Source organism: Stigmatopora nigra, chromosome 21, assembly GCF_051989575.1.
Source record: "Stigmatopora nigra isolate UIUO_SnigA chromosome 21, RoL_Snig_1.1, whole genome shotgun sequence".
Classification (NCBI taxonomy): Eukaryota; Metazoa; Chordata; class Actinopteri; order Syngnathiformes; family Syngnathidae; genus Stigmatopora; species Stigmatopora nigra.
Window position 1 is genome coordinate 4552780 of NC_135528.1, and position 23426 is coordinate 4576205.

General features: G+C 41.7%; 2 protein-coding genes across 3 annotated transcripts; one reads left to right on the forward strand and one right to left on the reverse strand.

Moving 5' to 3' along the window:
- The first annotated feature begins 31 nt into the window (after nucleotides 1-31).
- Nucleotides 32-4860, forward strand: yars1 (tyrosyl-tRNA synthetase 1). Its single transcript, XM_077743389.1, has 14 exons — nucleotides 32-138; nucleotides 725-798; nucleotides 888-1034; nucleotides 1326-1501; nucleotides 2010-2139; nucleotides 2242-2322; nucleotides 2438-2530; nucleotides 2621-2756; nucleotides 2848-2933; nucleotides 2999-3131; nucleotides 3207-3304; nucleotides 3373-3566; nucleotides 3639-3780; nucleotides 4307-4860. The coding sequence occupies exons 2-14, from the start codon at nucleotides 742-744 to the stop codon at nucleotides 4415-4417; spliced, it is 1584 nt and encodes a 527-aa protein (XP_077599515.1). The 5' UTR covers nucleotides 32-138; nucleotides 725-741; the 3' UTR covers nucleotides 4418-4860.
- On the reverse strand, nucleotides 4861-22130 carry nhsl3 (NHS like 3). Of its 2 annotated transcripts, none has more exons than XM_077743386.1 (9): nucleotides 21799-22130; nucleotides 9737-9898; nucleotides 9600-9646; nucleotides 9389-9524; nucleotides 9210-9317; nucleotides 8987-9138; nucleotides 8712-8906; nucleotides 5603-8636; nucleotides 4861-5511 (listed from the first exon to the last, which is right to left on the reverse strand). In XM_077743386.1, exons 1-9 carry the CDS (start codon nucleotides 22034-22036, stop codon nucleotides 5471-5473), a joined length of 4113 nt encoding a protein of 1370 aa, XP_077599512.1. In that variant the 5' UTR covers nucleotides 22037-22130; the 3' UTR covers nucleotides 4861-5470. The 2 variants fall into 2 exon arrangements, with proteins under 2 accessions (XP_077599512.1, XP_077599513.1); XM_077743387.1 differs by lacking the exon at nucleotides 21799-22130 and adding an exon at nucleotides 16818-17136.
- Nucleotides 22131-23426: the final 1296 nt, after the last annotated feature.

Genomic DNA, 23426 nt, shown 5'->3' on the forward strand with positions numbered 1-23426 from the left:
AAAAAAGGTAAACAAAGCATGTGCATCATTTGCTTGGTGATCTATTGCTTTTCCCTTAGAGTGGATCTAATCGATCGCTGATGCAACACACTGACAGCTTCCACCATCGTATTCATTCACGCTCTTGACGTTCTTGAGGTAAGGCTATCCTAACTTGACATCATAATTCCCTGTATATAATAATGTCCAATGTGTGGCCTGTGGGCAATATTAGCAATCATTTTTTTCTCACTTAGTACCAGATCTGAACTGATATTTCTTGTTATGGCACGTGGCGTTGTTGCTAGCCAGCTATTTTAATTGCCATCTCACATAAATATTTGTTATTAATTGGCGATTTAACAACTTAAACGTGCGGATTATTTCATGTATGATAACGTGTTCATTTAAATAATCAACCTAACTAGTGCGATCTCGTTAAAAGGACCACGATCACGTTTACTACAAGTAATAAGCCATCTAATTGTTGTTAATACCATCATTGCAATAACACTCTTCCATCAAGATATTAAAACAGAAATTAGGGTATTTTACCAATGAAATCATTTAATACATGTGTCTAAATGCATGTAGATACGATTACAGAGATCAAATGAAAAATCAATGTTAATAGATCCAAAATAGATTTTGTTGAATAGAAGAAAGACTGCTGCAAGGCTCACTATGAAATTCTTCTATTGGTTTTTACCCAAAATGCATTGCTTAAAGTACTTGATGGTTGCAGTTGAAAGGACTTGAGCCATGGCAGCCCAGCTAAGCCCAGATGAGAAGCTGCACCTCATCACCAGGAACCTTCAGGTGGGCTAGAAATGCACGCGATGATCAAAAAAAAAAAAAAAGCCACGCCAAATCCAGCCGATTTAACAAATATTTATCATTTCACGCAGGAGGTACTTGGAGAAGACAGGCTGAAACTGCTCCTCCAGGAGAGGGAATTGAAGTTGTACTGGGGTACCGCCACCACTGGCAGGCCACATGTGGCTTACTTTGTCCCCATGTCCAAGATAGCGGACTTCTTGAAAGCTGGATGTGAAGTAGGTGTTCTATAGTTACTTCATTTCCTTACAGGAGGTTTCAAATATACACCTTTTTTTTACACATCCTCCCCAAAAAAATACAAAGTGGATATTAATTCTGATGGGCTTTGGGTGGAATAAATATGAAAAGGTAAAACAGCAAGATTACAATACGTTGATGTATTGTTTTGAGTATAAGTGCTATGAAATAGTGCCAAAATGCTCTGTTTTATAGTCATAAAAGTACATGAGTGTAGCCATTTTATATTTTTTTGCTTGGTCACCTTTTTTATTATTTTACTCATTCAGGTGACCATTTTATTCGCGGACTTGCACGCCTTCCTGGACAATATGAAAGCTCCCTGGGAGCTCCTGGAGCTTCGGGTTAAGTACTATGAGGAGATCATCAAGGCCATGTTGGAGAGCATCGGCGTACCTTTGGAAAAACTCAAGTTTGTCAAAGGAACCGATTACCAGCTCAGTAGGTTAGTCGGACTATTGCGCCGTTTTATTTGCATGTTATTAATCATTTCTTGGACGTAGCAAAAAATAAGGGTGTTGGCCTCAATGTCACAATTGCAAAACTCAGGGAGTTGTACTTGCTGTTGGAAATGTGGAATGAGTAAGTACTCTTAGCCAAAAGGGAAATTAGATCATGCTATCACACCAAAATTAGTTCGCATAAACAGAAATGTTGTTCTTCATGGGGATATTTTACATGCAATATACACATAGCCGCATAAAAGAAACGGGCTTAACATTGAGCCTAGAGGGACACCACAGTTCAGCTCATATTGAGAAATTAATGTCTATGATTTAGGCTAGTTACAATTTTAGATTTGAAATTCCAGTGATACAATGAGGGATTTAATGAATGCGTTTAGAGACATTGCAGTTATACACTGAAATTGAGATGCTTTTAAGGGTGCATAAAGTAAAAGTGCAAGCTAATAAAATCTAGAATTCACAAGGCCTTTTCCTCCTGTCTGGCAGAGAGTACACGCTTGACGTGTACCGACTGTCCTCCATGGTGACCGAGCATGATGCCAAAAAGGCTGGCGCTGAGGTGGTGAAGCAGGTGGAACATGCTCTGTTGAGTGGTCTGCTGTATCCAGGACTGCAGGTCATAAAATGAAAATCTCAAAAGCCAGTGACTGTAGCTCTTCTATTCAGTATATGTACATTGCTTTTCCCCCAAAAAACATTTAAAACTGTCTCTTCTTAGGCTCTGGATGAGGAGTACCTAAAGGTAGATGCCCAGTTTGGAGGAGTGGACCAGAGAAAGATCTTCACATTTGCAGAGAAGGTAATGCAAGTGTCCCAAAAAAATGGCTCTTCGGGATGTTTTTTTTTTGTGTTGAATTACATTAGATTTAATTTTTTTTGGCAAAGCGTCTCAATTTGCCTCATTTTTTTTGTAGTACCTCCCTCCACTGGGCTTTACCAAGCGCATCCATCTGATGAACCCAATGGTACCAGGATTGACTGGTGCTAAAATGAGCTCCTCAGAAGAAGTAAGAATGGAACTAGTTAAAATGTCTTCATATGTCTATTTTTTTCCTAAATCAAAATGAGTTAATCTGTTATCTCCTTTGTTGTGACAGGATTCAAAGGTAGACCTGCTGGACTCCAAAGAAGACTTAAAGAAGAAACTGAAAAAGGTCTTCTGTGAGCCAGGAAACATTCAGAACAATGGCGTTCTCTCCTTTGTTAAATTTGTGCTCTTCCCTCTTCGTGGAGGTACGACACACATCTTTTCATTCATTTGCAGTTTGATAAATGCATCAATTTCTAAATGGTGAAACACAAATGACAAACAACTGTTTTTTAGTGTTGTCCATCAAAAGAGACGCTAAATTCGGTGGAGACAAAGTCTACAATGTGTATGAAGACGTGGAGAAGGACTTTGGAGAGGAGGTAAATTCTTAACTGGTGGGATTCAAAACCTAGTTTTAGAAGGACTTATGTTTATTTCCTCTTAGCTGATTCACCCAGGAGACCTGAAGACTTCTGTAGAGGCAGCCCTCAACGAGTTGCTGGACCCTATCCGAAAGAAGTTCCAGTCAGCAGAACTGCGCAAACTGACCAATGCCGCCTACCCCACAACAAAGACGAGTCAGTAGTGCATGACGCAACCTGAGCTGAAGGTGGTCTCATTTACGACACGTTTATTCTCTTCTGTCTATGAAGAAGGAGCAGGAAAGGGGGCAAAAGCAGGAGGAGATGATGAGGAGTTGGTGCCATCCAAACTGGATATCCGGGTGGGGAAAATTGTCAGTGTGGAAAAGGTAGGATCCTCAAAGATATAGTATTTTCTTTTTTTTTAGATATTTTTTTCACACTGTGATTCACTCAGCATCCAGATGCCGATTCGCTCTACCTGGAGAAGATCGACGTCGGAGAACCCGAGCCCAGGACGGTGGTCAGCGGCCTGGTAGCCTACATCTCCCAGGAGGACTTGCAAGACCGAATGGTCCTGGTCTTGTGCAATCTCAAAGCCCAGAAGATGCGTGGCATCGAGTCGCAAGCCATGCTGCTATGCGCCTCAATGTAGGATGCTCTTTTCCGCTTCCAGTTGCGTTCTCGTCTCCTTTTGACCTTTTATGTTTTGACTGTGCGTAGTGAAGGGGAACCTAGGAGAGTGGAGCCACTGGACCCTCCCGAGGGTTCGTCGCCAGGCGACCGGGTTTTCGTGGAAGGATACGAGGCGGGAAAACCAGATGAAAAACTCAACCCAAAGAAGAAAGTTTGGGAGAAACTACAAGTATGCCTCTCCTAATTTTATCCATCCATTCAGGTGCTCGGACGTTTTGGTAGACTGTTGAAACCAGCTCTCAAACTTATATTCATGAGAGAGAGTTTAATATCTAAGTACTGTTTAATATCCAAGTACTGTTTAATATCTAAGTACTGTTTACTATCTAAGTGCTGTTTACTATCTAAGTGCTGTTTACTATCTAAGTACTGTTTAATATCTAAGTACTGTTTAATTTCTAAGTACTGTTTAATATCTAAGTATTGTTTAATATATAAGTATTGTTTAATATCTAAGTACATTTGACCGGCGACCAAATGTCCGGTCACAAACCATTCATTTTCTTCATCATTATTGCATTTCAGTAGCACCTGATTTTGGCACACCATGAATTGGTAGGAACAAAGAAACAAACAAACCATTCACACTCCTAATTTGAAGGCTGGACTAAAAACTGAAGGAAAACCTAAAGCAATTGTAATCCTGAATTTCCAAACTCTGAGGCACATATACTCATCTTCTCCTTCTAACTCAGGTTGACTTGAAGATCTCAGAAGAATGCACCGCTCAGTGGAAAGACAACCTTCTGATGACCAAACTAGGACAGGTTAGATGTAAGACTCTCAAGGGAGGCAATATCAGTTAGGTACTCATCTGTCAATCACATCACAAGATTATATACATTTAATCTATCATTTGCCAAAGGAACAAGGAGGAAGAAAGTATTCTAACCATGTATAAAAGGGAGAAATAGTACGTATTTGTCTGGTGAAATGATGGGACCTGTCATGATTCATAACACCTGTACTGGAAATTTGCACACATCATGAACACATACTGTATGACAAACCATTTCTGTGCTTCTGTACTTTATCAGTCATGGTTTCCTGTCTTATTTGTGCAGTTGCATCATTGGTAGGATTGCACATAAAGTATCATAAGAAGCAACGATCAAAATCACAACCTCTGACACGTAATGAATTCTGGACAAAGTCTGTGTGGTGTGACGAGAAGACAATATCTAATACTGCTGATTTATCTCCTAGCCAGGGGATAGAAGCAAGAATAAATTGCATTTGCTTTTCATAATTGTATTTCAAATTGTCTTTTATTACACTGAACAGGCAAATGATCCGAGAAAAGCCCATAAAAGTTATTTTAATAGTCTGTTGCTATACAAAAGTGCTTCTGTTCTAAACACAACCTCTTTAATGTTTATTTTTTTACTCTTTTTCCCTTTGTCTCAACTGGATTCTTTCTCTTTGCTGATATCCCAGCAATAACACTTATTCATACTTCATTAGCGACAAATATCCACTATTGAATTGTTTTTTATGTTACAAAGCCAAATCTAAATCTTTATACATTAACACACTTTGACTCTTCTTCAAATCAGCCGCAGGGGGGCACCCTCATAAAATATTTACATTTCTGCCCATATTTACACTAGTTTGTCCTGAGGGGGGAGCTTGAGTCAAATAGAAGTTTAGAAAAATACTCCAGAATAAAGCTATCATAAGAAAGTGGTAGCTATTGATTTGCATAAATACATTTTAAAGGCCATTTCAGGCTAAGGCTTTCATTTTCCTTTTCTTTTTTTCTTCTTTTCTTTAGGAGAACTAATAGTCCCGTTTATGGCAGATTGCAGTCGTTAAGTTGCTTGGAGGCTGTCCTCTTGGTTAATTACCACAAAGTGCTTTCAAAACAGTGTTTCAATTGTATCTGCGGTCACTCTCGTTGCTGGAAGAGAAAAAGAAACGTTAGGAACATTAGGAGATACTCTATAAAAAAAAGAATAAGTATAGTCGTAAAAACTGATGGTGCTCCTTACTTGTCTCGGGTAACGCTATTCCCTTGGAATTTTCTGGCGCTCCGGTAGGAAGACCTGGTTCTGTTCTAGCTGGACAAGTATGGCGATTTGGTGAAAAGCTGACACTACCTTGTAAAGGTTTTCTAGCTACGGGTGGTGGGAGGCGATCAGACTTCAAACCACCACTTGAGTAAGAAGCCGTTCTAGCTCGGTCTGGAACCCGCCTTGGCTCTTCAACCTGGTCAAGTCCGGTTTCAGCCAGAATCCTTTTGGTGCTCCTGGCGAAGATAAAGCTTGCAGTAGAACTTGGCAACCTATGGGTGTCGTACGTTTCGGATGCTTTGAGTGACAGTAACCCTTGTTCGCTGGGGTAGGGGTACGACGGCCTTGTCCCCATTCGGCATGGAAGACTTTCTCTCGAGGACATTGCTGCAGTTTTTATCCGAATGGCTTCTTGTAATCGCATGGAAGGGGTGTTTGGCGTTATATAGGTTTTCCTTACCTGGATAGGGGATTCTAGTGACTTGTAGGTGGGCTTTGCTGGTATGTTTTGCTGTCCTACACTAGGGGGTCCAGAACTATCTGGAATTGGACCGCCCTCATTTGTTGACTGCTCCTCAGAAGGATTATCCTCGGGTGTACTGACTGTACGTAGGCGGACCATGTGAAGTAAAGACGGTGTGACGAGGGGTATGTTAGCGTCTTCTTTAGGGATAGGTGTACTTTTGTGGCGAGCTAGGAGCTCTTTGCCCCTGTTGTCTCTATGCGCGGTGTTGGGGGGTTTTCTGAAGGTGACCCCAGTTGTTAGGTTCTCCATTGGTGATGAGGAAGTAACCAGGTTAAAGGGTTGTACAGTCGTTTCAGTAGTCGAGGGACACTGGATTTCAAGAGATAATCGCTTTAGGAAACTACCGGACAAAGTCTTTCCAGTGACTGACGTTTGGATTTCGGATGGAACCATAGATGGAGATGGTGGATTGTCCAAAACAGGTCTAACAGTCTCTGTGTGGCTGTCTGGGTTCTCTTCGTCACAAACATTAGGTTGAGGCAGAACTGGATCCGTAGTTACAGATGTCTCTGTGTCATTTGCCTCCAGATTTGTTTTTACAAATTCCTCTACAGTGTTCACTCCTGTCTCTAAAGCTTCCATCTGTCTGGGACAAGTGTCCATCACAGTTGGAATATTTTCTGTAATGTCCGGTGGAGGCGGAAGAGGAAACTCTATTTCATCCCCTCCATCGAAGACAGAATCTGACTCTAAAGGAGGTGGAGGCGGTGGCCAAGAAGATTCTGCAAGACGATTTTCCTCCTGTACTGGTGATGTTGAGACAGAGGTTGAAGGGGATTTTCTTGTTAGAGGAGGTGTAGGCTGGTAAGCAGGTGGTGGAGAAGGTGGTGGTGAGGTTTTTTCTATAATCTCAGGGGAAACGGATTTACCTTGTATTGATGGGGTTTCTGTGTCCATTTTTTCCTCAGTCTCATTGGTAGATATGGAAGTTTCTTCTCTGGTAGTATTGCAACTTTCAATTTGTTGTCTTTCAGTCAACATATTGTCTTCAATCAGTAGTGGTTTCTTCTGGACAGAGGGTGGTTCTTGTTTTGTGGCTATGTTACAACAGCTGACATCATCCATTTCTGCTTTTGTTTCTGTCCTGTCCTCAGCTGGATCTGTGTCTTCTTGCACAGGAACAGCACACAACACTTGTTCAGGATTTGAGTGGTTTTCAGGTGCAACAGTTTTTTCTTGGTTTTGCTCATCGTTGGCAAAATGACCAGTTTCTGTTCCGCTTTCTACGTGTTCATCCTGAATCTGTGCACCCCTGCTTGTGCTTGTTGATTCAGCGTATACCTCGCTGACTTGGGGGCTTGGACCACATAGGAGGGTGAAAGCATGGCTGTTCTGTAGCCAAGTCTCAGGAGGAGGAGCACATGGTGCTTTTACCTTTGGAGGTGGTGGAACATTCCATGGCTCTCTGCGTTCCATTCCAAAAGAGGGAGATGATTCTTTTGCAGAAATGGGGGGTAAACTAGTGGTGCAAGAATTGGAAATGTCTGTATTCACAGTTTCGGATGTACCGGAAGATAGGGAGGTCAGTGAGGAGGAAGGAGAGGCTGAGGACGAGGCCCGAGAGACGGATCTTTCTGGCTTAACTGGTTTCATTTTTTGTTTTTCCAGAGAGATCTGGGGGATTTCCTTTGAAGAAAGTGTTGGAGTGCCACTTTGACTAGAATATCCGCTGGAAGGTGAGATGGTCCGTTCAAATTTATCACCTTCTGGAGAGGTCTTCTTTGGCAAAGAGTTGGTCATTTCGGAGACTAATTCTGTGGTATTTGTTGTCTCACCAGAAGAAGTTTTTAAAGTGGACGAGGCGTGGGAAGAATTGGATTCCGTAAAGTTTATAACAGGATTTAGGATTGTGTTTACTTCTTCTCTAACTTGTTGTAATTTTGCATTTTCTGTAGTAGTTAGTTGAAGAGTAGAACAATTTCGATCCTCATCAAGATAGCTTTTTGAATTCGGGGAGATCTTATTGTTGTGCAGAGAGTTAGATCTTCGTGGGGGTGCCGGGGGTAGCTTGGTCTTCATAATTGATAGACTTCGAGGGGAATGGCGTTTGATTTTTGCCTCATCCCTTCTAGCCCTTGGAATGTCAAGCTCAGAATCTTTGTCCGTTGAGGATTTTTCACTGTTGTTCCTGGAATTCGGACAGGTGTCGAGGCTGGTGGGTTCTTGGCCCCTGCTACAATCCACCCAACTTTCCTGAAGATTGAGATCCACTTTATGTGTGGTTCCACTGGTTGTGGTTTGCTTGAAGGACCTCTCCGTTTGGGAGTCGTCACTGCCTAGTTTTTTGGAAAGGCAAGGGCTGGCTGATGAACTTGCAGAGGCCAGGCTGCTTTTGCTCACAGTGTGAAAACCGCCACCGTGGTTGACACCATTGCCTCGTAGGCTGCAGCAGTCAATCTCGATAACTTCAACTGAAGCTGGCAGCACTGCATTTGGAATAATTGTTGATAGGTAGGTAGCCTGAGGAGATACTGACATCACTGGTCCCTGTGGGAAACAAAAAGTGGGTTGAATTGTGTCCATTGTAAAGATTGGACATACAATGTCATGTTGTTTTCTCACCTGGGATTCCATGAGGAAGTTAGTCGTTAAATGATTGAAGGAAGTGAAGGTGGTCATTCCAGGTGCCACAACAGACTTTGGTCTGATGACCGATGGCCGGCAGTGACGGGTTCCAAATCCCTGTTGGTTCAAGGGTTCCTCATCCTTGAACATTGGATGCAGATGCAATTTCATCTCTTGTTTATCTTCAGATATCTGTTTATGAAATGTGAATGGAATGTTAGGCTACAAATTTTAATATATGAAATTCAACAGACAGGCTGAGTGTAATTTACTTCCAACTCTGATAAATGCACCCTTGCTCCTTCCTTAGCTGACATTGAAGTCCCTCCTTCAATTGTTGGAATTGTAAAAATACCCGTTTTGTCGTCATGATTGGGTAACTTGGGAGAAACAATCGGCTGGAACGTAGAACCGCTTTGGAGTCCTGGGAAATAGAGCGGTAAAATTCAGTGACAATGTCCCATACAGTAGCCATGATGTTCATTCTCGACCTACCAAGTTCTTTCTGGACCTGGTTTGGAATGCCCATGATGGTCGTCCTTCTAGTACGCTTTTTTCCCTTTTCCAAGCCTTTGACTGGATGCAGAGGCTTAAATGTAGAACCTAATGACGATACAGATGGTTTGAAATACTTAACTTTAAAACTTAACTTTATGGTTTCCAACAGTTCTTACCTTGTCGTGTAAGCGCTGGTTTTGTTGAAACAGAAGTTCTCGAATCTGTCATCCCTGAGTTGCAATTTGATTCCAGAGAGCCTTCCTCATCATCTCTGTAGCTCAGATCATCATCTTCGTGTGGCGTCTCTGACGACTGCAAGACGTGGAAATAAAAAATATGATTTAAGACACACAACCTCAGGCGGACATTTTGACGACGTGCACTTACTCCAACAAAGCTTTCATCTTCAGCAAAGTTCACTCCACTTTCTTGATCTATGTCAGACAAATCAATACAGCCTGTTAATAGTATTTCGACCCCAGGGTAAACAATGCACAATTTATATATGTGTCAATTTTAGATACCTTTCTGTTGTAGTATTTTCAGTCCCTGGAGAGCCTCCGAATGAAGGTCCTCCAGGTACTGTGGCCGGTCTCCTTCGATGAAAACATTTTCCTGGAAGTGTTGAGCGGCTGAGAAATGCACCGTCAACTTCTTCAGGTCATCGCCGGCCTTGCTGCCAGCTCCTGAAGAAAATTCGGTTGGGCTGATTAGAATTGCAATTGATCAAAAACTAACAAGGACTTTCAAGGAATCCAACTTGCTTTCAAGACCACGCTCATGCTTAGAAATCTAACAGGTGTCCATTGCCAAAAGCTATCAGTTTTACAACCAAGCCTACATGGGAATCCACCAGTTGCGACAAGCTGGGCAGATGTTCCATCTCAGTTAAAACCTTTATATACCGTTGTCTAAGTAATCGCAGTATCTGTAATTCTGCGCCAGTCTCAGGGGGATTACATCATTTGGGTCGATGGAACCCCCCGTTAAGTAGTGGGAATGTCGACGGTCAATTATAGCTGAAACCAAACTGTCTGTCCTTTCTGGAATCGGCTCCTTACATTATTTCTTGAGGGCATTATATCCACCTGGGAAGATGTCTCTTTTCAAAATGTCTGGGTAAGCTATCTCCTTTCTGGCCTATTGTTGACTTCAACACTGGAGTTCTGTCTCAACCCTGTTAGGTAATAACATGTACATGGGTGAATATGCTAGAGACAACATTACAAAAGTCATGGTAGGATTACAAGAAGTACAGAGACCCCCCTCCATGCCACTTCTTAAGAGTGAGCAGGAGGTTAAGGGCTTTTGGTTGATTAAGACCACCGCCGATAAAGCTGTTGATCTTATTAGAGCGGACCCCTGAATTGACGGCAGTTTGTGGGAGCGCGAGAGCCAACTGAGATTTCTATCCTCCTCTCTACCATTTTAAAATTCCGTCACAATCAACAATCCAGTCTAAACTCACCCTTCTTCTTGAAGACTGACAGTAGAGAGCGGATGCTATTTCTCAAATAAACCACCATCCCAAATGTGAGTCCTCCCCAAAACTATGGGTTTAAAGTATTAGAAGTCCTCCAAATGTCTTTGGTGATGAGTGGAAAATAAATCTTCAAAAATCTCTAAATGTCTCCATGGGAAGTTTTAGTCCATTAAGAAGTGATCGTAACAAACTTGTTCAGTCCGCCGAGCTCCGGAAGGATGACGAGAGCACAATAAAGCATGCAAGCAGCCCAGCTGCCTTATCCCCGAGTCTGATACCCGCCAAGCTCCCTTCTTCCCTCCCCCATATCCTTACCTTCCTCCCTCTAAACCTCCCTCCCTCCCCATTTTCTTCAACTCCCTCTGCCTCTTGTCCATTGCTTCGCTTTCTCGTCAAATAATAGAGCCCTACTTGCCTCTCAGCTGTCAAAGTTTGCCTTTCAGGCCACGTCCACCCCAACGACCCTCGCCATGGAGACACGTGTCCCCCCCGTGTGCGTTCACCCACCCCTCTAACTCGAGTTGATTATGTAAAATTATTTGAATATTTTCTGGGGCTTAGAGCGAAAACAAAAGCTCTTGAGAACAACCGAGCCCAACAATGTGTAATTATCAATTCAAATTGAATTACTTAATAATGTGTATTGTGTATATGCATATGTATATATATACATATCGGTGATATATATATATATATATATATATATGGGTGTGTAAGTATATATATATATATATATATATATATATATATATATATATATATATGGGTGTGTAAGTATATATATATATATATATATATATATGGGTGTGTAAGTATATATATATATATATATATGGGTGTGTAAGTATATATAAGTATATATATACATATATATGTGTGTGTGTGTGTGTAAGTTTATAAGTATAGTATGCGACAAACTCATCTTCTCTTCATAAACCCGATCGGATGTCACGAAACTGTCCGTCTGTCATCCCTGAAAGAGTTCCATGTCAATTCAGAAATCATTTTTTTAATGTCTCCGGGTTTCTTCCCGTCAGAAGTCAGCCTTTGCTAATGGCCTCTCGTCTGCTGTGTCTCGTTATTTTCAGTCTATGGGGCAGTCAAGCTGGTGTCCTTACACTGACAAAACAACAAATGGGCGCGCCCGTATCATCCTCACGTCTCCTCGCATCACTCTCCTCCTCACGTCTGGCCTTTTAGCCCTGCGGACGGCGAGGTCTCATTGGATTTATAAATAGCCACAAATGGCGTCATCCTTCATTCCCGCCTCACTTCCAACGAGCTTTTAGCGGGACACTCTGCCCGAGTCGGCCGGGTCAGCCGGTAACCGTTAAGGCAGGGGTCGACCACGCCTTGAAAGTGGGTATCCCACTCTAACTCCAGTTTTTTTTACCTAGTTCTACAATGTCTTGTGTGTCTTATGTCTGTCTTGCTTACTGCAACCAAGAAAAATCCCAAATATGGGATGAAATAAAATTCTAACTTAAGTTAACCTAACCTAACCAGTTTCAACGTTTAAGCGAAATACTGCTTTATTTTTCCTTAACGATATTCCAAATGCTGATGTTATTCCCAATGATATCAAACAAGTTAAAACCCCCCTTTCACGCCACTCTGTTTATCAATATTCATTAGAAAGTCTAAAGAGACGCCATCTGGTCTTGGGGGACCGGGGTAGCAGAAGAGGAGGAGGTGGGGTGGGGGTCCTCTTTCCAAAATGCCTTTGATTTGCAACACGGGGAACAACAACTTGCCGCATAATTGTAGCGTAACATATGCTAATTCTAAACACCAAGTGATAAAAGCAGAACATGATTTTGCCAATTTATTCCAAAACATTTTGACAAGGCAAACAAAGCCATTATTTTTTACAACCTCATTTAGTGCCAAGGCATAAATCTAAAACTTGTTAACAAATCTGCAAATGCAATTAAAGTTGAACTCACAATTTAAATTGGACATCTATTGCCGTTTTATTAAAAAAAAGACTCACTGATCAATGAGGTTTCATTTAATAATGCTTCCCACTGACCAAAAAAAAAATCCTATCTTTTCCAGATATGATAAAGACATGCGATTGTGCTTATATCGCCATGGAAACCAGCCAGACCCGCCTAGCATGAAGGTAAATCACTATATTATTTTCCAGTTTTGCCCTCCGGTTTCTGAATCCGAATTTAGAGGCTGCGACATAAGGTTGAGCGCGTGCGTTTATTTTCTTTCCGTGGATGTGCCCTCCTCACATCTCTGAAGTAGAACAGCTTGTAACAAGATACACACATCCTGTGGGATATTTCCTGTGCCTGTGTAGAAAGCTGGATTGCATCTCCCTGTTTAATAGTCCACTGCCCCTTGTAGGAGAAAGCTCATAATTCAAGCTTGCCATGCCGGACTAGGAATACAAATAAGGGCAAAGGGGACAAATAATCAACACTACACTTTTGTGGGATTTCAAGTGCAGTTTTTGGAGTTTGCTTTTAATATTTGCGGGTTGCGTTCATTGTGTTGTGGCCAGATTTCGCCCCCGGGCCGCCAGTTTGACACCGGTGACACCACCATTAAATGTGTAATCCGCCATAGACTTGACTGGGAAATTGAGTGAGGTCTTCACCTTCTAGAGCTTCCTGCTGCCCCTGAAATAAGTTCCATGTCACCCCCTGGTTTATTTTTAAAAGCTCTGATGAATGGACTCTTCTCCTAGGATTGATGAGTTCATGATAGACCTGCAAATTTGGCTACAGAGGTCAAATCAGGCAAGCCCCGCCCTCCAAAATGACATGAATTTTCAACCCCATCAGGATAGAAGCCGAGAAATGCGCCCCGGCTTTAAGTTTACGTGTCAGTCGCATCACGGCAAACGTGTTAAGGCGGAATAGACACGTCCTTGTGTCCATTGCGTTCAACGTCACTCACTCGTTGGACGTCTGGCCACTGCAACAAACTCCTAAAAATCCCTAAATTCAATTTGCACGCCATCCAAGCGACAGCTCGTCGCCGGGCTTCGCTAAACGAATGAGACACGTCATGATATAAATGCCAGTGAGATAACACGGGAATTATTGGGGACTATTTCAGTGTCTAAAAAAAAATACTTGGAAAAATGGCAGCAGTGTATTTTGGCTGCTGCACTGCCAAAGGCTGAAGAACCATCTGCTTGTTGTAGATATTTGGAAGACCGCTGTGACCTCACCTTCATGATTTGAAAGCCCATAAAGTTGAAAATCTGCCCCCTACAAAAAAAATATACAAGCATTTTCATAATTATTATATAAACGATAATATAGCTAAAACTGTGAGATGTATAAAAAACAAATAGTGGCATTCCACTGTTGTGTGTATTAACAATATGGTATGACGTCTAAATTGAATTTGGAGGAAGCCAACAGTGCCTCCTTTGATAGACAAGACCAAGAAACATTCCATCCTGCTTGCCGAATTGAAACATAGCTTTTAGTCCCATTTAGCATCATTATGATAACTACAAAATATCATAACGGGACGTTTGGTGGCCGGTCTTTTGGTCGCCGGTCAAATGTACTTAGGTTTTAAACAGTACTTATATATTAAACAAAACTTAGATATCAAACAGTACTTAGATATTAAACAGTACTTAGATATTAAACAGCACTTAGATATTAAACAGTACTTATTTCTTAAGCAGTACTTATACATTAAAGAGTACTTAGATATTAAACAGTACTTAGGTATTAAACTCTACTTAGTTATTAAACAGTACTTAGATATTAAACAGTACTTAGATATTAAACAGGACTTAGATATTAAACAGTACTTAGATATTAAACAGTACTTAGATATTAAACAGTACTTAGATATTAAACAGTACTTAGATATTAAACAGTACTCAGATATTAAACTCTCTCCCATGAATATAATTTTGTGAGCTGGTTTCAAGAGTAAACCCTGTCACCATTTGACCGGCGAACAAAAAAACGGCGACCAAACGTCCGGCATCCAAACGTACGAGCACCCAAAATTTGAGTTGTGTTCACAGATAGCCATCTCATATTCCAAGCTTAAATCAGTAGGAAAAGAACCCACACAAAGATAGCACTTTCCATTATGTTTTTTCCCTCTTTAATTCTGCACCCTGCTGTTTCGGAGTTCCATTCATGCACACAGCCGCTACCATGAAGTAAATCGAGAGCTTTCAAATGAACAAAAGGATTCTAATGCCACTTCCCGATTGTAAAGTTAAAAAAATGTGCACGTATCACTGCAGAATCTTAAAGACAGAAAAATTCTTGTGACGGTTTGGCCCAAATAAAAATTCTTCTCTTGATCTACCTCACTTCTCCATGGGGAGTGGACCACTTTGACAGCAGCCAGCAATGAATGGGCTCCTCAAAGCTACCGTGTTAGCTTCGCTTTACACCATTCCAAATGCGTATGGAGGAGCCCAAGCTAATGGGGTGGATGGAATATAGAATATCACAACCCGTGCACAAGTTGCAACTAAAATGAAAATGCCTTAGATATGTCTATGTCTTCTTCAGGCGTACGCATAGATTTTTTTTTCTCCCCCTGATGTATTCCCTTGACTAGCACTTTTTTGCATTCATCTGGCCTACTTCTGTCTGTTCCTCCCCAATGCCATGTTTTTTTTACAGTTGGCAGGTAAAGATAGTCTGTGCAATGGTCATAATTAAAGAATGGAGCTAGAGTATTGCCAATTAAATGCATAACTTTTGACATTTTGCAATAAAAATAACTTTTGTAGTGGTTGGCCTCTGCATAGTTGAAACTGGAGGGTGGATGACTCAATGGAAAGCCGCAGTGCAGACTCCTTGACGTTATTGTGCAACGAGTAGGAATACAAAATACAAAGCGGAGGGTTTTGGGGAGAGCTTTTATGGGTTTTTTTGTTTTGCAAAGAAAGGGCCTATTGAGTTGGAGTAAGTTAGAAAATGCGCCAATGTTGCATCAGAAAAACATCAAGCCGTAATTCCATGTTTATGAAACCATGTCTTTTTTTGTGTGTGTTTTTTTAGAGGGGGAAGTAGAGCAGATACTTGCAAAAATTGCCCACATTTGTGAAAAGCTGCATGAAGAACTTTGCATAAGGCTGCCATTCGGACCCCCAGGATGGAATTGTTTCTGCCTGAGCAGTGTCTGTGTCTGTCATATACAGAAGCAGGACCAGGTGAGTGTGTAAAGTTATCACGCCACTACAAATAAGCCCAAAACGGAATGTCTTTTTAAGGATTTAAGGTTATCCAATGTGGTCGAATCTGTTGCCCTCATTGCCACAAATACATGATTATTTTACTTAGTATTTTAACCTAAACTGTTGTAACAAAATTGTCACACGCCATTAGTAACCCCAAAGTAGGTGATGCGAGGTCGCCATGGTAACGAACTCTATACGGGCCAATGGACTCATCATTAGCGTTGTTGTTGTTTTTTTTTTTTGTTAAAGGTCAAAGCATAACACAATGTTGCTTTCAATCCAATTTCCTTATGATGCCCATTGTTGCCATGGAATAAATATTATGAAATATTAATGGCAAAGATACATATGGACTAATAATTTTTTTTCAACCCATTAATTTGTGACCCCCTGCAACTGTGTTGAAAAGTAATGAATAATTTGTGAGGTCATCCACATTAGCTCCTCCTTAATAACAAAATTTGAATCAAAGTGCAAAGAGTCAGTTAAACAATTTAATGAAAAACTGACTCAATTTAAAGAGCCGAACTGCAATTGAGGCACTACTTTTGTTGAAATTTATCCCACACAAACAACATGGCCACATAGATAAAACAAGCATGAAAAAAAAGCACGTTAAGCCACACCATCCGACAATCTCCTCGTCAGCACAAATGCATGTGTTAAACCGGCTCGTCCTGTGCTTGATGGTTCCTTGAAGAGCTATTAGCACACATACAGGCATCACTATGGGAAAAGATAAGCTGTGCGTTCCCCCGACACATACACAAACAAGCACACACACACACACACACTGAAACTTGAGTAATAAGCAGTAAGCTTCGCCAACGATGACTAATGAAATCAGGTCATTGCAACTTCTCCATCTTTTAACTTGTAGCTCAAATTCCACTCAATTCAGCTGGTCACCATCCCCTCCCAATGATTCCATTACCTATCTTCTGTTTGTCCGTGCGTCCAATCCACCAGAATCCTTTAGGTTTCTCCCAAAGTGCATTGAGCTTTTTCTCCGTCCCCACCTTTTTCCGTCTCTGCACGCTGTTCCCCATTTTTGGGGGGCACTGCCCAAAGCCCCCCTTCCTTAAAGCACGTCCAGTACGTCCATTGTCGTAGGTTGAATAATCCTGAGCGTCTTTGCTCTTCAGGCGCTGACGAGCGATGGGAATCCGGCTGCCGAAGAGACGGCGGCAGCGGCGACCACTATGAAGCGTGTGGTGTGTGTTTGAGTGTGTGGGAATATAGGCGAGTGAGTGCCCCTCCCATTTTCTGCTGCTCCAAAGTGGAGCATTCACAGCTGATTGTACGTTGGCTCAGCTCGCCAGATGATTTACATCCGCGGCTCGCCATTGACGGAGCTGTCGTAGAGTCAATCCGGGTGATTGGAAGCCATGTTTCATTTGAATGGCTGCCATTCCGTGTCCTAGAAGGCAGGAGCTCAGTATTTCCTTTTAATTGGTTGTCGCAACCAATCAAAAATGCATGTTGTATTGCAAATGAAAGAATGTTTGACCTTGTACAATTACAGGGATGTTGATGATTGGAAGGTATGGGAATTGGGGGGGGGGGGGTATGATTTTAAAAATGACCTTAATATTTTTGTCTGAAGTCATTCTCTGATATTGATGGAGAGAGGCATCCAATCCATCTGAGGTTGTGCGGTTGTGCCTGTGAATTAATCTCTGCATTAATGGTGACCAATCTAGGGTGTGATCAGTGATAGAGTCCAATCCATTTTTAACTGTAAGTGTTTGGCAGCAATAGTTTGATTCCCACTCTGTGGCAGTGTAACAGTGCATGCAAATGGTCATGTCTCTGCGACCAGTCTAGGGTGTAATCTGCCTTTCGCACAAAGTCAGTTGGGACAGGCTCCAGCACTCGCTGGGTTTGAATCGGAAGATTTCTCCTTGACGTACAAAATGGTGGAGCGCAGGCATGAAATCCTGGTCAACCTGATTGTGTCTCACCTTCCGACAGTAGATAAAAGTCCTCCCGTTAAAAGCAAGATTTACAGGAGAAGGGGGTGCTGTGTGTGTGTGTGTGTGTGTGTGTGCGCGCTGGGGAACTGCTCTGCTTCTTAGTCAAGAATTTATAAGCCCCTCCGCCCTGTTTATTGCTGGAGGCCGGGAGTCTTCATAGATGGAGTCTCAATTTCTGCTTTTGGGATGTTTACACCCCGGAGGAGTGACAGGAGTGAGATGACATCACTCCAGCTTTTCGCCATCTACTTGAAGTAATCAGCAACGACAGGCATGGCGCCAACAAAAAGGGGGACCACAGCAGCCCTCACGCCCATCAAATCGAGCACTAGAAGCCTTGAGTGTGCATGCACGTGTGTCCCAGATATTTGGAGATCAAAGCCCAACGCTTTCTGCATGCGCACAAATGCCAGGCGTCCTCCAATCGGTCGCCAAGGTGACCACACATTGGACGTTCCCATTGGATGTTTTGCCATTGAAGTGCACAACCTGATGTTTTGATCTCGCGAGGGAAAGATGATGGAACTTAAATGACCTTGAATATGATTGCTCCATCTACAAGTGTTTTTTGCTCAATATGACATCACAAGGCAAGCCGCAACTGCCTGGTACTGCCATCTCGTGGTAGGGCCTTATGTAACATGCATACACACATATATACACATAGTCAGACTTCCCATTTCCAGTATCCACTCAACATATGATCAATGCCTCCTTTCCATGGCACCCCCCTTTTATGATGTCTTCCAGCTGGCTGGCCGCCGCATCAAACGGGTTCTAGGAAAGGACCTTTTTGCTGCAACCAGCCTTTTAAAATCCCCCAACATGAGCCTGTTGAACACAATTGTGCCGTCCATTGCCAGAGCACCAAACTATATAAAGGAAAATGAACGCTTCTAAATTTAGCTTTCCATATTCTGCATGGACGGGCTTTTCATTAGCGGCGACTGATTTGAATCTTTGAATGGAGCTGGACGTTTTCTGCAAAGCCAAAACAAATGGCAACTGCTCCCAGATGTCTTAATCCCTAAAAATATCACAGGAATTAAAGACCACATCTCTCACATTATTGTGTCTTGTTCAAATTAAACCATTGGATTTGGATATCAATTTAACATAAATACTTCAAATTGGGTAGAAAAATATTTCACAGATGAATAATCTGTGCCCACAGATTAATAATCTGTACCCACATATTAATAATCTGTACCCACAGACTGATAATATGTACCCACAGACTGATAATATGTACCCACAGATTAAAAAGATGTACCCACAGACTAATGATCTGTACCCACAGATTACTAATATGTACACACAGGTTAATAATATGTACACAGATTACAAAATTTTACCCACAAATCACTAAATTTTATACCCAAAATTTGATAAACTACAAATAAAACTAGTTACTACCATTTCTAGGTCATTGCTAAACTTGTTATACTTTATTAACGGGCATACTTTATTGAGTACAGAAGACTAAACTGTGCCTATAAATTCGCTATTAAAATGTTTTTTTTCCTACCCTGGCGCCGTAAATAAATAAAGTGGGTGGTAATTTAAGGAAAGCACAATAATGGACTTGTCCTATTTTTTTCTTTTTTGCAGTTGAGTAAATAAACGACCCAACCACTTCGTGACGGAAGATAAAGTTTAGGCCATTGTTGCTGGACTGTATTGCTGCCATGGCAACAAGCGCCTCACAGAGTCGTCACCCTGGAGACGTTTACTTCACTGGCGTGATGGATGACGACTGAAGGTATCTGCTTTCCCAGGTAAATTGACCTCCTCCGTCAAAGTGTACGAGTACAAACAGGTGTTTACTGCAAAAACTATTGTGTGGCCTTTTGCCTTTACGTCAATGGAATTTCAGCTCATGTTATACAGATGTTTATTTCTATTTTTTTCTGACATCAAGGATCCCACTTTGTGGCAATTGTGTGTAAATAGTAAATTGTGTAACAATAGCATCATTAAAAAGTAAAATAGAGTGAGAATGAGTCAATAAATGATTATCTTATGAAACAAATAGAAACAAATTGAAATCCTGGATGTTAAATGTTAAAGTAAATAATGAAATGAAGTAATAACTATTTAAACAAATAAATAATTATAAAATATATAGTGTATTTTTGCACTCCTTATCCTCCATACACTTTAAGCACCCATAATTAAGATATAAAAACAGAATTAGCTTCAAGACATATGTCAACTGTGTGTGTGTGTGATGATGTAATGACCTTGCATCACGCCACTGACGCGCTACAGTGCTGTAGACATAAACGCCACATGGATTTCAATGCCCACACACTCACTACTAATCCCATGCATAAAATACACCCAGCAGGCAAAAAAAAATAAAAATAAAAAGACCCCATCCCATTCATCCATTGCTATGAAAAGGCGTATACACTAATTAAAAAAGAGCCCCTGAAAGCTTATTCTCAAGAGCCCTCCCAAAGTTTTGAATAGGCCTTTGTAACTTCCTCTAATCTCTCGTCCACATCACATAACTTGGGCTGTCATCCAGCCAGCACCGGCGCCCTCGCACTCGCACCGTCTCACACCAAAAAAAAAGGACAGGAATTCAGCTTTAAGCGTACACTGCCTTTTTTCCCACACAAGAGGGGAATCCACGCAGAGCTTTGGATCGTCACGGATACGAGCCACCAGTGCCAGGATGACAACATTCTGACAGGCCAATGACACAACACAAAGACGCGTTTTAGCCGCGTACGTTTACGCCACAAGTAGTTTCTTTCTATGGCATTTGTCCCAAAGGTCAAGGATGGAACACAGTAACAATGCAGTACTCAGTAGTGGTTTTAACCTTTAACCTTTAAACTTAACCTCTCCCCCCCTATTACTGTACATAAAAATAGAAAAATTAAAAAAAATATTCTTATCATTTACAAAACAAAAGATCAAATTTGTGGCAATAAACTGGTTAAATATTTTTATTTTGAGATATATTTCATATTGGGCGTAATGATACTTATTTTGGGTATGAAAATAAAAATGTCATCTTTTTTGGGAAAGCTGGTTCCCACACATAAATCCGCCCCATGCAAACCACATCCTTTGCCACGCTCTCCCAAATGACCACCCGTACACGTTGCGGATTTTCAAGATCCCTTGGCTAGTGTGTAGCCGGATAGCGAGCGAGTGGCACGAGAGTGAACGTGGCTGGGCTTTTTAAGTGAAACAAAAACAGGAAAGGACGACGGCGGCTTTAATCTCTCAACTGCCAAACAAGCAAATGAGGAGAAAAAAGGGGGGATTTAGAGCTCTGAGTCCGTCACTATGCGTACACACTATGGGGGTGAGCTCAAATGGACATTTAGGAACCGTGACATCCATTTACACAACATTGAAGACAAACATTTTTCAAGGAAAGCGTGTTGGAAATCTTCTACTGCCACTCATCTAATGTTATGTATATGTTTTTCATTGTGTTGTCATCAGTGTGCGTTGTGACCAGCGTGTCTGTGAAATTCAGGTCTGTAAACTGCTGTAGTGGCCAAAAAGATAGCTGTAGATGGCGATGTTTGTTTCGGTTTTGTAATTATTATAGTTTTCATAGTCATTAGTTTTTTAAAGACTAATTAGAGGATTGAATCTTCTCAAAGAGATTTCAAAAATTGATTATTGAGACTCACAGGTTTTCATCTATTGAGTACAATACAATTCTGTGACGGTTTGCCTCTGCATAGTTGAAACCGAGATGAGGATTCTCAATTTAAAAAATAGGTACATTAAACTGCTTTTAAACTATTTAGTCTAGACATCTCTAGTTCAAATTATATTGCAATATGTATTCATGTATTTAATTCAATTTAAAATATAATCTAATAAAAAAGATTCTGTGAAAGGGAAATCCCAGAATTTTGCAAAGTGGACATAGTACATGTTGTGGTAGTTGGCAAAAAGTATTACCTTTTGCAGCGTCTTGGTTCTGGTTGTGAAATCCGTCAGCCACGGCCTGTTGCCTCCCTCCATTATCTGCGCTTTTCTTGCTTTTCTTCTTCTTCTTCTGGCTGCTCCTCAACCAGCTGATGGCTTGTCCCAAGGAGCTTCCGGGCTTCCTGTGGCTTCGCTGGGCCTTCGCCTCACAGCCCACAATCTCGGTGAGGTCCCAGGGAACCAGTTCGCCTGTCGACCTCCTCCGGGACATTGTGGAGGTCGCGTCCGGCGATCCAGACCCAGGTGGTCTTATATCCAGATGTTTTTTTTTGGGGAGGTAAACTTTGCTCCGCGTCCCTCTTCGTCACCACCTGGGAAAACAACGACATCAGCGTGATGACAGCGACACACACAAAAAAATGACAGCTATGTCCAACTAAACCATAGTTCGGGAACCTTTTTGAAAGAGAGAGCCATAGACAATTCCTATTTTCCAATGTTATTCCTTGTGAGCCATACTCACAAATTAAAACTCCAAATACATGATATTTTGCAGTCATTTTATCACTTTTAAAGTACAAAAAGTCTCTGAATTCCTTTGACAACATTGTTACACTGTTGCTAATCAATGTATATCAATGAGTTCAATGTGTATCAATGAAATCAATGACAGTCCTGATGTGACGTTCCTATTGGTGCGTTCGCGACTCGGCTTTCTCACCACTGGTTTCCATATTTTAGCTAAGAGCCACATGTGGCTCCCGAGCCATAGGTTCCCTACCCCTAAACTAAACCAAAGTGAACCCAACATCATCCATTGTCATGTTCCAACTTCAAACCAGTCCCACATCACTTCCAAAATGTCACTTTGTTGCCATCATAAAACCTTATGGTTGCAATATACAAGTTACTGTGAGCAATCTGACCCCCCTTTTCCCCTCTTGAAGTCTTCCATTTTATTTTTCACCCCCCCCACGAAGAACTATTGCGCCACATGTTCACTAAATGTTCAGCACACACGTTCTAAAACAAAACACGTGTTACCCAAGATCCAAATGAAAAGACATGTAACTTACTTTTTCGCTCTTGTGTTTCAGCTTGGTCGACAGTGTGTGTGAAACTGAAGTTCCATCATGCTGTGTGAACTGCCAGTCCCTCCTCTTCCTCCTCCACCTCCTCCTCCTCCTCCTCCTCTTGCCACCTCTCACAGAGTTGCGATCTACCCCAATCCACCCTCAATCCCGGCCACTTTTAGCCACTTTTAACCACTTTTTTAAAAATATAATTTTAGCCCGCTTTGCCCTCCCAGTGCCATTTCTCTGGAATCGGGAGAATTCACGGCAGGCTGAATGAATGCAGCCAAATGCGACCACAGAGCGGCCTGGCGATGGAAGGAGGCCCAGTGTTGGTCCTGTCACTATGCAGTTAGTGTACACACACCCCCACAACATCTGGGGGTGGGAATGGAGACAAGTGAGCGTCACCTCGTGCAGCTGGGCGGGGGTTACGTGGGTGGGAGCACCAGGGTTTGCTCATCTGGGTTGCATGTGGACCAAAAGGTCCTGAAAGGCAAATTGGACTAACTTTATCCCCCCAAAAAGTCCAGTAAAAAACTAAGGGTCTTTCCACCCTTAATAACTTTCATACTAACCACTCGGCCA

Excerpts from the sequence above, each read along its gene's own strand:
- yars1 (XM_077743389.1), top strand. The coding sequence starts at position 742 with ATGGCAGCCCAGCTAAGCCCAGATGAGAAGCTGCACCTCATCACCAGG. Across the intron at positions 2,934-2,998 it reads AGAAGGACTTTGGAGAGGAG|CTGATTCACCCAGGAGACCT; the intron begins GTAAATTCTTAA and ends ATTTCCTCTTAG. Across the intron at positions 3,132-3,206 it reads CTACCCCACAACAAAGACGA|AAGGAGCAGGAAAGGGGGCA; the intron begins GTCAGTAGTGCA and ends CTGTCTATGAAG.
- nhsl3 (XM_077743386.1), bottom strand. The coding sequence starts at position 22,036 with ATGTCCCGGAGGAGGTCGACAGGCGAACTGGTTCCCTGGGACCTCACC. Across the intron at positions 8,907-8,986 it reads TGCATTTATCAGAGTTGGAA|ATATCTGAAGATAAACAAGA; the intron begins GTAAATTACACT and ends TTTCATAAACAG. Across the intron at positions 8,637-8,711 it reads ACTTCCTCATGGAATCCCAG|GGACCAGTGATGTCAGTATC; the intron begins GTGAGAAAACAA and ends TGTTTCCCACAG.